The 12,924-nt window shown below is 39.2% G+C and overlaps 1 protein-coding gene across 5 annotated transcripts; it reads left to right on the forward strand.

Moving 5' to 3' along the window:
- The first annotated feature begins 1,157 nt into the window (after positions 1-1,157).
- LOC140783881 (receptor-like serine/threonine-protein kinase SD1-7) lies at positions 1,158-10,214 on the forward strand. 5 transcript variants are annotated; one of them, XM_073130977.1, is made up of 7 exons: positions 1,158-2,544; positions 3,367-3,474; positions 3,581-3,804; positions 3,895-4,105; positions 4,193-4,430; positions 4,515-4,665; positions 4,744-5,108. In XM_073130977.1, exons 1-7 carry the CDS (start codon positions 1,263-1,265, stop codon positions 5,038-5,040), a joined length of 2,511 nt encoding a protein of 836 aa, XP_072987078.1. In that variant the 5' UTR covers positions 1,158-1,262; the 3' UTR covers positions 5,041-5,108. The 5 variants fall into 5 exon arrangements, with proteins under 5 accessions (XP_072987078.1, XP_072987081.1, XP_072987077.1 ...); XM_073130980.1 differs by lacking the exons at positions 4,515-4,665; positions 4,744-5,108 and adding exons at positions 9,571-9,721; positions 9,813-10,214 and having other exon boundaries at positions 1,192-2,544; XM_073130979.1 differs by lacking the exons at positions 1,158-2,544; positions 3,367-3,474; positions 3,581-3,804; ... (2 more) ...; positions 4,515-4,665; positions 4,744-5,108 and adding exons at positions 6,844-7,004; positions 7,400-7,530; positions 8,475-8,839; ... (2 more) ...; positions 9,571-9,721; positions 9,813-10,214.
- The last annotated feature ends 2,710 nt before the right edge of the window (positions 10,215-12,924 follow it).

Raw genomic sequence — 12,924 nt, forward strand, 5'->3', positions numbered from 1 at the left:
CGCCCCACCTCATTCTTGCTTTGCCACTGTCGTCCTAGTTCTTTAGATTTTCATCTAACTGTTGGAGAATGTGGATGTATTCTCTATCTAGGCTTGGTCCTATGTTGAGAGTTTTATTTTTCAAGACTCGTGTTGCTAAATCACAGTTGGGTAGGTGAGAGGCTTGTTTTAAGAGCATTGCTCTATCTTTTTATTATTATTATTATTATGCTTGAGTGCTTTGTTCTTGATGTATAATATTTTAATTTTATTATTGAAAGGTTTGTAATACAACCAAGTGAGGAGCTTGTTCTTCGCGTTCTTATTTTATTTTCTTTTACTTCTCTTATATCAAACTATAATTGTTTCATGATATGATTAGTTTACAAATTTTCTTTAAGAAAAGTATACAGAGACATCTCATATGACCCCCATAAAAAAGGTTTGTTAGTGAATAATAAATATTTTTAATGACTAATCGATCTTAATGTTCGTAGGAGGGATAGAGATGGCAATATATAAGATAAGAAATATTTCTACGGCTTTCATTCAGCTGATGCCAATTACTTGTACAAATAGCATATTAAAGAATATTGACGAAAGAGAGAACTAGGAAAGTATGAAAAGAACGTTTATTCTATTCTATCATATTAGTACCCATTGTGTTTTACCTATATAGTTTCACAGATCGAAAGCAACATTTTCACAATATCAAATTAGTGTGAAGAACCTTCGCAGACCTAATTTTCTCGGTTGATACACTTTGACCCACAAGCACTTGTGCAGTCAAACTGGATGCAAAAAATTGACCAGTAAACAACACGTGCAAGACATAAATACGGTCAAAACTAAGATTACTTTTCAATATAATTTAAAGACCGTAGGCTATAGGATTGAGGTTTGCCACGTTAGTTATTAATTAGCATTTCCCAATATATAAAATACATGCACTTATATAATTAAGGTAATCCTGTTATAGAAACATACAACTAATCAACTCTAGTTACAATTGCACCTTATTCAATTTGTATTTGCAAGAAAATTCTTGCAATATATAGTTACAGCCTACATGGAATGGAGGATTTGGAACCAAGTAGGACCCCAAGTGGATGGGTTTATTAGTCTTATTATACCGTCAACAGGCAGGCAGGCATGCCCCCCTCCCCTTTCTTTTTTCCTAAGCACATGATCTTCAAATTCTTTTTGAATTAATCGTCATCTAGCGCATAGACCAACTTGTTGCAATTCCATTAGACGCCCGATCCAAGCTCTAAGAAATAAGAATGGCTCTTCACCTAATTAGCAATCCAAGCCTCGTCCTCTCCTCTCTCCTCATCTTCTCCACCTCTCTCTCCTTCCTTTCTCATGCCAGCGACATCTTACCACAGGACCAACCCCTCCGTGATGGCCAAATGCTCGTGTCAGCCGGCGGGACATTCGAGCTCGGATTCTTTCGGCCGGGGAAATCGGTGTACCGCTACGTGGGCATATGGCATCGCAACACCTCGACGCAATCGGTTGTCTGGGTCGCGAACCGCGAGAACCCGGTCGTGGATTCCTCCGGGAGTCTCACCGTTAACGCCACAGGAAATCTAGTACTCACGGACGGAAAAGGTAACGTTGTTTGGTCTACTGTTACATCGTCGACCGAGGCGTCAAGCAATTATAGCATGCATCTATCAGATTTGGGCAATCTTGCTCTCCGGGCAGGGGATGGAACAACGACGTGGGAGAGCTTTGATCACCCAACTGACACATTCCTTCCAGGTATGACGATTAGACTTGATGTCAAGAAAGGCATACGTACTCTTTTCACCTCATGGAAGAATCCCGACGACCCCTCGCCGGGGAATTACACGCTCGGCCTCGACCCTCTCGGCTCTGCTCAGATCTTTATATGGGAGTTTGGATCAAAACTATTGTGGAGATCCGGGCAATACAACGGGCAAGGCTTTACAGGTATTATTTACAGGCCACTCAACTCGTATGGATTCAAGTTAATGAATGATATAGTGAGACAAGGGTTTATGTACTACACGTACAGCACTTATAACAACTCCATTCAAAAGTTCGTGCTGGAACCGAACGGAGTGGAGAAATGTTCTATGTTAATTGAGGACACTGGAGAATGGACGACTGTTTGGGAGCAGCCTGTTAATGAGTGTGAGATGTACAACTACTGTGGGATTAATGCAAAGTGCAGTGTCACAGATACACCGAAATGTAGTTGCTTGAAAGGGTTCGAGCCTAAATCAATTGGAGAGTGGGGTGCAGGGAATTGGTCAGGTGGGTGTGTGAGGAGAACTCCATTGGATTGCCAGAACAATCTAAGTGGAGATGGATTTACTAAATTGGGAAGTGTGAAGCTTCCTGACCTCTCAAATTGGCTTTCTCTTGTTAATGATGGTCAAGAATGTGAGAGGAGTTGCTTGGGCAATTGTTCGTGTGCTGCTTATGCGTATACTAACTTTGGGTGTTTCACATGGGGGCATGATTTGATGGATATTTACCAGCTTGCAGATGGGCAATATGATATGTTCATCAAGCTTCCTGCTTCTGAGTTGGGTAAGTTTTTTATATAGCAAATCTATCGTTTTCCTGGTTTGCTAGTTGTGGCGTTGGAATCCTTCTGATTAAATATTCGTCTACTTTCCAGCTGTTGGATTTCACTTTCTTTTATAATGCTGCATACATTTCAATATCTCTTATTATTTAGTTGTTCAACTCCTCCTTTTGTGTATCACATAAACTAATCGGTGAAGTCTATAGCCTATTCTAAAAGCCAAGTATTAGTTGCAGAATGTTATAACTTAAAACTCAGAAGCATGTTTAACAAGGTCAAGAAGGATGGCTACCAAAAGTGCTAGGTAATGGTATCTATGGACTTGCTCATCCTTTCCTATTCAACAAAGGAATAGAATACTAGTCATCGTCCATCACTACAAGTGGCTAATAATTTCTTCCTTTGTTATTGCTTTTTTTCTTTAGTTATACAGTGCCGTCTTAATTCAAATGTCAATGCAAGATAGGGTCCAAATCAGTTCATGATTAATTATACCAATTATGTCAGAATTACTTGTCTGGGTGCATCACTTGAAAGCGATCCTAAATGGTTATATAAGATGCATGTCAAAGCTTAATTTGGCCATTTCTCTGAGTAGATGAAAAGAACACTAAAACTTTCCCTTTGTTTGTTGACCTTTTCTTTTTAACCTCAAGAAAGTCATCGATTGCGGATGAGAAATTTTGTGATCAGCTTCTTGAGCTTATTAAGGATGTCAAAGATTATCTAGTTGCGTGATTTATTTTTTTTCTCCTTATTTTATTGTTTCAAATTTAGTTGTTTAGGATCTGAAACTAATTTTTTCTTCCATGCATTAATTGCAGGCTCCAAAAGCAAGGTGTGGATACCGATTGTAATAGTGCCTATAGTGGTAGTCTTTATCTTAGCAACTTGCAGCTTTCTATGGTGGAAGTACAGAAAACAAATCAAAGGTAAAGATTTAGCACTACCCTAATCAATGAGAGTTAAATTATGATGGAACACTTTTTAATTTCGACTGCAAATTTGATTTAAAATTTTGTGATTGGATTAAAACAGATTTGCTGCAAAATGGTGGGAAGAAAGAATCCTTATTTTCTGGTAATCGTTCTCAAATTGAGGCCAAAATAGACTTCTCCGGGCCAAGTCAGTATGGAGAAGAAAGGGATGAAGGAAAAGGTTCTGAGCTGCCATTATTTACTTTTGGTAGCATAGCAACGGCTACTAGTAATTTCAGTGATTCAAATAAGCTTGGACATGGTGGATTTGGCCACGTGTACAAGGTGAACGATCTGAAAACTGTCAAATATTAATCTTTCAGATGTATAAGATCATTATACAAATAATCACTGGACGGTGGTTGTCTTTTACAGGGACTACTACCTGGAGGGGAAGAGATAGCTGTGAAAAGGCTTTCAAGGAGCTCTGGTCAGGGCATAGAGGAGTTCAAGAATGAAGTCATATTAATTGCAAAGTTGCAACACAGGAATCTAGTCAGATTAATAGGCTGCTGCATTGAAGGAGAAGAGAAGATATTGATCTATGAGTACTTGCCTAACAAGAGCTTGGATGCCTTCCTCTTTGGTATGCCCTTAATGCTACACAATGATCATCTACCTAATTTATATTTCTCTCATTTTGCTTAATGAGCAATTAATTTGGTTTTCATAGATCCTACCAAGCAAGCATCACTAGATTGGAAGATGCGTTTCAACATTATAGAGGGGATCGCTCGAGGGCTCCTATATCTTCATAGAGATTCGAGGCTACGCATAGTTCACCGTGATCTTAAAGCTAGCAATATTTTGCTGGACGAAGAAATGAACCCGAAGATATCTGATTTTGGCATGGCAAGAATCTTTGGACGCGACCAAAATCAAGTGAGCACAAACCGCGTCGTAGGAACATAGTAAGGATCACAATTCTCCCTCTTATCAAGCTTTTTGAGAGCATGGTAACTAATCACTAAGTGGATTTTTGAATTGGAATGCAGTGGCTATATGTCACCTGAATACGCAATGGAAGGCCTTTTCTCAGTGAAATCTGATGTTTATAGTTTCGGAATATTAATCTTGGAGATCATCTCAGGCAAGAGGAATAGCAGCTTTCATCACATAGAGGAGTGTCCGAACATTGTAGGATATGTAAGCAACCACTTTAACCTCACTATCTGTGCTTAAAACATTGATATATAAACATTGATATATGACCTTCTGCTTCAGGCATATCAACTGTGGAAAGAAGATAAAGCAGAGGAACTGATAGATCCATCGATAAGATCATCTTGCCCGATTCAACAAGTAGTAAGATCCATACACATTGCACTCTTGTGTGTGCAGGATCGTGTTAACGAGCGACCTGACATCCCATATGTAATCTTGATGTTGAGCAGTCTATCCTCTGTTCTTCCAACGCCTAAACCACCCACTTTTAGATTTCATGGTAGTACAGATGATGCGGGAAAGGTTGAGTCTTTTTCTACCTATGATGTTACTATCACAATGCTTCATGGAAGATAAGACCCCAAGAATATTCTTGTATATATAGTGTACACTTTTATATTACCAATATTGTTGGATTTACTTTATGTGTAGTCTTTGTTAAATCTTCTGGTTTCTCTTAATTGCATGCTGAGATATTTTATCGAATTTTTTCGACCTATTTCTTTTAGTATTAACTTCACCGTGTATCTAAAATAATTCAAGCTTCTGCCACAGACGTGCATGGCGTTTTGTCCCTAATTATAGAGTACAGAGTATACAATGCTCTGCACCGCTTTCAAATTAAATTCGCTCCGACTCAAAATTGTTTAGATAACCTGGTGTGAGTGAATAATTCTAACTTAAACTTTATCCTGGCTCTGAGACTGAGAGACATAGATTAAATTTGAAATTTTATGTCGAATCTCAATACTAATATACTATACGGTGTCAGTTACTTCAAAGCAATAACCTTGGAAATAATCTTTTACACTACTATATTCTGTAGCCGCCGCCCGCCGGTTCATGGACCACATCCTATGTGGCTCAAGCTAAAAAGCATTATCCACTTGGGCCAGGTACTTAAGTAGTTAGGTTAAGGAAGCCCCACGCCCACCCACCATCATCTACCTTTTGGAGGTTAGGGCGGGCCATATGATATCTGACCCAATGGATGTAATATTTCATGAATTTTAGTTTGCAGTTAGGTCACGGTTTAGTTGATAAATCTATTTTCTTTTTCTTTTTCTTTTTTTATATCCTTTGAGAAGAATCTAGATGCTTTAATTTTTATTTTCTTGGCTTCCTGATAAAATATGAACGCCTCCAACATTAGGAGATCATGGAGACAGACAAACCTACCCCGTTATGACTAGTCTTAAGTTCCATGGCATGATAGAGAAGGAATTGATTGATAGACGATTTAGAAAGGGAGAAGGCCCCAATTCCCATTTGCCTTCCTTCTGCCGCGTCGATGTCAAAGAGACAGTATGAACTGAGGAATTCGGTAGTCAATCTACTTCAAAAACGAGGGTTGCAACTTGTTCATTTGTCGCACCAATTTGAAGTCAAATCAAAAGAAAATTTCCTTCATCGAGTTAGCGTAGTCTCCCTGAAACCTGCGTCCTTATTGGCTATTGATGTTATTCATAAATTTCTTTATTAATTTATACAAAGCTACCTATCTATCGGCTATCGTATTCGATCATTTAAATGAACCACCGCAGAGTCCATTTGAGCACAAGCCATGAGAAACGATAGAGTCCATGACTAGTCTCCATCTCCTCTTCCTCCTCCTCTCCCTCGCCTTCGCAATCCATTCCTCTCCCTCCGTGGCTAGTGATTCCATAACTCTTACCACACGGATCACCGCTGACGGCGAAAGACTAGTCTCCTCCGGGGGGAAGTTTGCGCTTGGATTTTTCAAGCCTGCAGGCAATTCTCTCCACACTTACTTGGGGATATGGTATGATAACATACCAACTCAGACCGTTGTTTGGGTCGCAAACCGCAATAACCCTCTTACCAACACCACCGGAATTCTTAAGATGGCTGACAACGGCAGCCTAGTCGTCACCGACCGCTTCGAGCATATATTCTGGTCTTCCGGCTCGGCCTACCTGTCCAACCCAGTTGCTCAGCTCTTGGACTCGGGAAACTTTGTTCTCAGGAATGGATCAAGCAACGCAATTGCATGGCAAAGTTTCGACTATCCGACGGATACTTTGTTATCCGGGATGAAACTAGGGTGGAACTTGAAGACTGGTCTTGATAGGTACATCAACTCATGGCTAAGTTTTGATGATCCTTCACAAGGTGCGTACTCGTTCAGGATGGATCCACATGGCGCGCCGGAATTATTCCTCTACCGGTGGTCGACCAAGACTTACGCCAGCGGGCTGTGGAACGGGGTTCAGTTCAGCGGAGTCCCTGAACTCAAATCCACTGACAACCTCACCTTCAGCTTCGTGTCAAACCAAGATGAAATCTACTACACGTATGAGGTTAGTAGCTCTATGATCTCAAGGTTTGTTATGAACTCTACGGGGTCACTGCAACGATTTATATGGTTCGATACGACTCAATCTTGGAGCTTGTTCTGGTCCGATCCCAAAGATCCGTGTGACAGTTTTGGGGCTTGTGGTCCGTTTGGCATCTGCAATATGGATACATCACCTATGTGCAGTTGCGTGCATGGATTTGATCCAAAATCTCCTCAAGACTGGAACCTAAGAGCTACGTCAGGTGGGTGTGTGAGAAAAACTAAATTGGATTGCAAGGGAGATGAGTTCTTAGAGATGGATAATGTGAAGCCACCAGAGTCGATTAATGCTATAGTTAACATGAGTATGGGAATCGATGAGTGTAGGCAGAGTTGTTTGATGAATTGTTCTTGCAGGGCTTATGCAAGTGCTAATATTAGTGGTGGGGAAAGTGGTTGCATCATTTGGGCTACTGATCTGATCGATATGAGGCAGTTTGATGCTGGTGGGCAAACTCTTTATGTGCGCCTTGCGGCCTCAGATATGCGTAAGAACTAAGAACCCCTTTATCTTCTTGCAATTTCTTTTTTTTTTTTTAAATCCTTTTAAGACATGTTTAGGATTTAATTTCATTTTAATTTTTTCTTCTCTGCAAAAACATTGCGGCAATGCGAAGTTTCTCCTTGCTATATATGTTTGTAAAACCATCTTGCGTAGCTATGAGCTCATAATAGATAATATGTAGAAAGAGATAGAGTTTTCTTTTGAAAATATACAGAACCGAAAAAGTAAACATGTAAAGAAAATATAAGATTGCATGTACGACTTAATTCCTATAAGTTTGTGGATAAAAACTCGAGCAGTAGTCCTTGGACCAAATGGCACATCGCCTGGAAAAGCAGAAGATATTTGCAAGGAAGCCACCAAATGAATAAGAAAATATCTGCGTTTTGCAATGCCCATAAATCTTTTGACCCGTTCAAAGTTGTAAGCCTTTTTTCTTTTAACCAGTGGACAATTTTGTATAACTGTTTATTTCTTTGTTAATCTTTGACAAACTATATTTTATATTGATCTTAAGGAGAGTAGCCAATTTAATATATTGATGTATTTTAATTGATGTTTGTTTTGGGGTTTGGATGGCAGCTAGCTATCAGAGGGGATATATATATATATGCCGCTGTTAATCAAAAAATATTTTATAAAATATGTAGTTGAATATTGTTACCTATATGCTGTTGGGCTCTGCAAGTAGTTGCACAATGACTTAATCTCCTCTTCACACTTGTATTACATAATTGCAAAGGTTAGGTGGAAGACCACTTTATCCTGAACAGTTCAAAAACAAATAAAAACAGAAGCATATCTACATCAAGCCATAAGAGAGTTCTTCAATTAGAGCAGACCAACTACATCGTTTAATGAATTCTTTTAGTAGATAGTTAGGTTGACTGAATTGATTGAAGAACTAATCAATCTCATTTGCTTCAGCTATTGTAAGCAGATCCTCAAGTGGTAATGGGAATTCAGACAAGAAGAAGATCATAATAATTACTGCGACGATCTCTGCTGTGCTTCTAGTGGGATTTGCTGGCTGTTGTATTTGGATGAAGAAGGTGAAACGGCGAAAAGAAATGAACTCATTTCCCCCGCGCATTGTTCAGAGACATGCTTCTTTCAATGTCACGAACCAGATAAATAGTGGTCCAACACTTGAACAGTTGTCAGATGATGATATTAGTACACACAAAGATTTAGAACTTCCGTTGCTTGATCTAGCTACAGTATTGGCTGCGACAAACAATTTTGCATTAGATAACAAGCTAGGGGAGGGTGGATTTGGACCTGTTTATATGGTAATGTTAGTATGGATGTCTTTGAGATAATGACATTACTTGTTTTTGAAAATTTTGACATTATTTATTTTTTATTTATTATTGCCAGGGCAAGCTTGATGATGGGCAAGATGTAGCAGTGAAGAGGCTGTCGAGGAGATCCACCCAAGGTGTTGAAGAGTTCAAGAATGAGGTCAAATTGATTGCTAAGCTTCAGCACAGGAACCTCGTTAGGCTGTTGGGCTGCTGCATTCATGGAGAAGAAAAGATGCTTGTCTATGAATACATGCATAACCGAAGTTTAAACACCTTCATATTCGGTTAGCTCATAAATTTCTTGAATCCAGTATTTCTTAAACTACATGTAGTATGAAATTCATGATTCAGCATATAGTTTCTAATCTTATTCTAATGTTTTGATATGCTATGCAGATGAAGAAAAGCGTGCGCTGTTGAATTGGCAAAAGCGCTTCTCCATCATTTTGGGGATCGCACGTGGACTAGTATATCTTCATCAAGACTCTAGATTCAGAATAATTCACAGAGATCTAAAAGCAAGCAACGTCTTGCTGGATGGAGATATGAATGCCAAAATCTCAGACTTTGGTGTCGCAAGAATTTTTGGAGGTGATCAGACTGATGCATACACTAGGAAAGTTGTAGGAACCTAGTAAGTATCACTCGAAAGTTTTGTTTTCAATTCATGTTCATTGGCAAATTCTTATGTATATCTTTTGTCCTGGTGGCTGCAGTGGATATATGTCTCCCGAGTATGCGATGGATGGCATCTTTTCCATGAAATCTGATGTATTTAGTTTTGGAGTCTTAGTATTAGAAATTGTCAGTGGCAAGAGGAACAGAGGATTTTATCATACGGACCTCGATCTAAATCTCCTCAGATATGTTAGTATGATAATATTAACATTCAAATTGCCTCTTTTTTTTTATATAATCGGCCCTAGTGTATTAAAGGCCACAATGGTCTCTGTTGCAGGCTTGGAGATTGTGGAAGGAAGGAAAGAGCTTGGAATTCGTAGATGTATCAGTTGGTAGCTCATATGACATTCCTGAAGTGCTGAGATGTATACAAATAGGTTTGCTATGTGTCCAGGAACAACCTAGACAGAGACCAATTATGTCTGCTGTAACTATGATGCTAGCTAGTGAGAATGCATCCTTGCCAGAACCAAGTGAACCTGGTTTCGGCACGGGGAGGAACACTAGTGATACAGAATTATCTCACAGCTATAGTGCAAACAATGTAACTGTAACTATGATAGAAGGTAGATAAGGATAAATATGCAATCTTTTTGGAGCTCTTGTAACAGAGTGTGCACAAAATTCTTAATTGTACTTGATTTACTGTAAAATTGATTTGATATTTTCTTTCGAGTCAGATTGGGAGAGAAAGAAGTTTCCTTGAAGAATATATAGTAATATCACAATAATAAGAAACTAGATTCGTATGTTCATAATCATATGGTGCCATCACAGTGAAAATCCTATCAGGCGTTTGTTTCAGAACTTTTACATCAAGACCTAACAAAGGTATAATCAATCTTTCAAAGTTTAGCACTATTAAAGTATTAAAAGGAAACCTTTAGCACTATTAAAGTAGTAAAAGGAAACCTTTAGCACTATTAAAGTATTAAAAGAAACCTTTAGCACTAATGATGTCATCAGTGTTTGAAGCCTCTTCTTTCTTCTTTTTCACATTTCTTCTTTGTTCTTAATCAAATGAGAACATTATTTCTAGATGTTGCATCATTATGCTTCTGTTAGTCCATTAATTATATGAAGACAACCGAGTTAGGATTCGATCTACTGTTTTGGTTAGACTATTGCTATCTTCGCCAATCAAATTGGCCTCTAGAAAGACTCATTAGTCTCACCCATCAATCACAATCTTTCTGAAACTGACATGTTTCCAGTTACAAACAATAGAAGAATTTATGAAAATATTAGATATTCTGTTACGTTTTCCATTTACCAACTTTCAGTTTCTCAAATCAAATCTACATTGGCGCTCAAAAAATAAAACAAAACCATTATTTTCTTGAAAGACCATAAGAAGTTGAAAAGTAAAGCTTGCCTTTAAATATCTTATGTTATTGGAAGAGTTCAATAAATCCACTCAATCGACCATGGCTTTAGTTCTAAGAAACAAGAAACTGGACGCCATGAAGAGATTGACCATGGCTCTTCTCTTCCTTGCAAGTCTCTTGCCTTCTTCCATTGCAGAAGATGCCATCACTCTAAATACTTCACTTAGTATGGCCAAACTCTCGTCTCAGCTAGTGGAAACTTCGAGTTAGGCTTCTTTAGCCCTGGAAGTTCACAGAAGAGATACTTGGGGATATGGTATAAGAGGATCTCATTTGGGTTGCCAATAGAGACAACCCGCTTACTGATTCAACTGGATATTTAAAGATTGACATCCATGGGACTACTCTTGAGCTCTTTAGAACAAGTGAACGACTGAACATTACGACATTAAATTGCCCTTTAGCTCTTTGTGCTGTCCGAGCTAACAAACAAAATGTAATTCTATAAATAATGCAAACATTTGTGCGTTGGTCATGATAGACCTGACAAGATCTTAATAACATAATTTCTAGCAACTAATAAAACATATTTAGGCTTATTCCCTTTGCCCCCAACATGTCCGTTGCTTCACAACGTATTGACTCGGCAGTCGAGATTCACGTGCAAAGTCGTATGAGCGCAAAACAAAGTTTTACATTACGTTGTTGACTTTGCTGACCTTTTACTTTTTACTGTTTATGGAGTAATCAGTTGATACAATCACTAGACTACGTTATGACTTAGAACTTGATTATATGGTTTGGCTCCCTTAGTTGACGCGAAGTCATTGATTTGAGAGGAGAAAACAATGCAAGCTCTCACAGCAGCTGCATTCTTCCTCTTCCTCTTCCTCTTCCTCCCCTCAACCTTCTTCTTCTCTCCCTCCATTGGTGGCGACACCCTAACCCCTCGGCAACCCCTTGCCGATGGCGAGACGCTCGTCTCCGCCAACGGCAGCTTCGCGTTAGGCTTCTTCAGCCCTCTAGACTCGATCAACCGCTACGTCGGCATATGGTACAACAAGATCCCGAACCAGACGGTCGTGTGGGTCGCAAACCGCCGGAATCCGATCTCCGATCCAACATCAAGCTTGTTGGTGACCGCTGCCGGCAATCTAGTCATAACTAACAAGAATTCGTCCATCATCTAGTGGTCCGGCTCGTCGGGCCTAACGAGCGCGGTAGCGCAGATCTTGGAGAATGGAAATTTTGTTGTGCGAGAGTCTACTAATAATAGTAATGATCCCACTAGTTTAGTAACTGCCTGGCATATATGTTGATGTATGTTGATAGCATATAAGAGCAAGGTGGAGATTGATAAATTAAAGTTCCAATTGAATAAGGAATTTAAAATGAAGGATGTAGGAGAAGCAAGAAAGATACTTGGCATGGAGCTTGGAAGAGATAGAAAAAGGGAGACAGTATGCTTAACTCAGGAGCAATATTTGAAGAAGGTATTACAACGGTTTGGGGTTGATAGCAAAACAAAATCAGTGAGTATACTGTTGGAAACTTATTTTAGGCTCAATGCAGCTATGTCATCCAGTTTAGATGCCGAGAAAGAGTCTATGTCCAAGGTACCATATGCAAGTGTAATTGGAAGCCTGATGTATACAATGGTGTGCACTAGGCTAGATATTTCACAAGCCACCAATATTGTTAGTAGATATATGCATACTCTAGAAAAAGGGCATTGGCANCGCTGTGAAATGAATTCTGAGATATATCAATGGTATTGTGGGAGTTGGACTAAAGTTTGTGAAAGATTATAGACTTGGTCTACATCTTACTGGATACGTGGATTCGGATTATGCAGGTGATTTGGATAAACATAGATTCACTGCGAGATATATTTTCACACTTGCTAGAGGGCCGCCGGTGTGTTGTAGGTATACCTTACAGTCGACTGTTGCTCTATCTACCACAGAGGCTGAGTACATAGCAGTGATAGAGGCTATAAAGGAGGTCATTTGATCGATTGGTCTGACGGATGACTTAGGTGTATACCAAGAGAAGGTGGAG

This window comes from Typha latifolia, chromosome 3, assembly GCF_019914945.1.
Source record: "Typha latifolia isolate L0001 chromosome 3, TyphaL0001v2, whole genome shotgun sequence".
Lineage (NCBI taxonomy): Eukaryota > Viridiplantae > Streptophyta > Magnoliopsida > Poales > Typhaceae > Typha > Typha latifolia.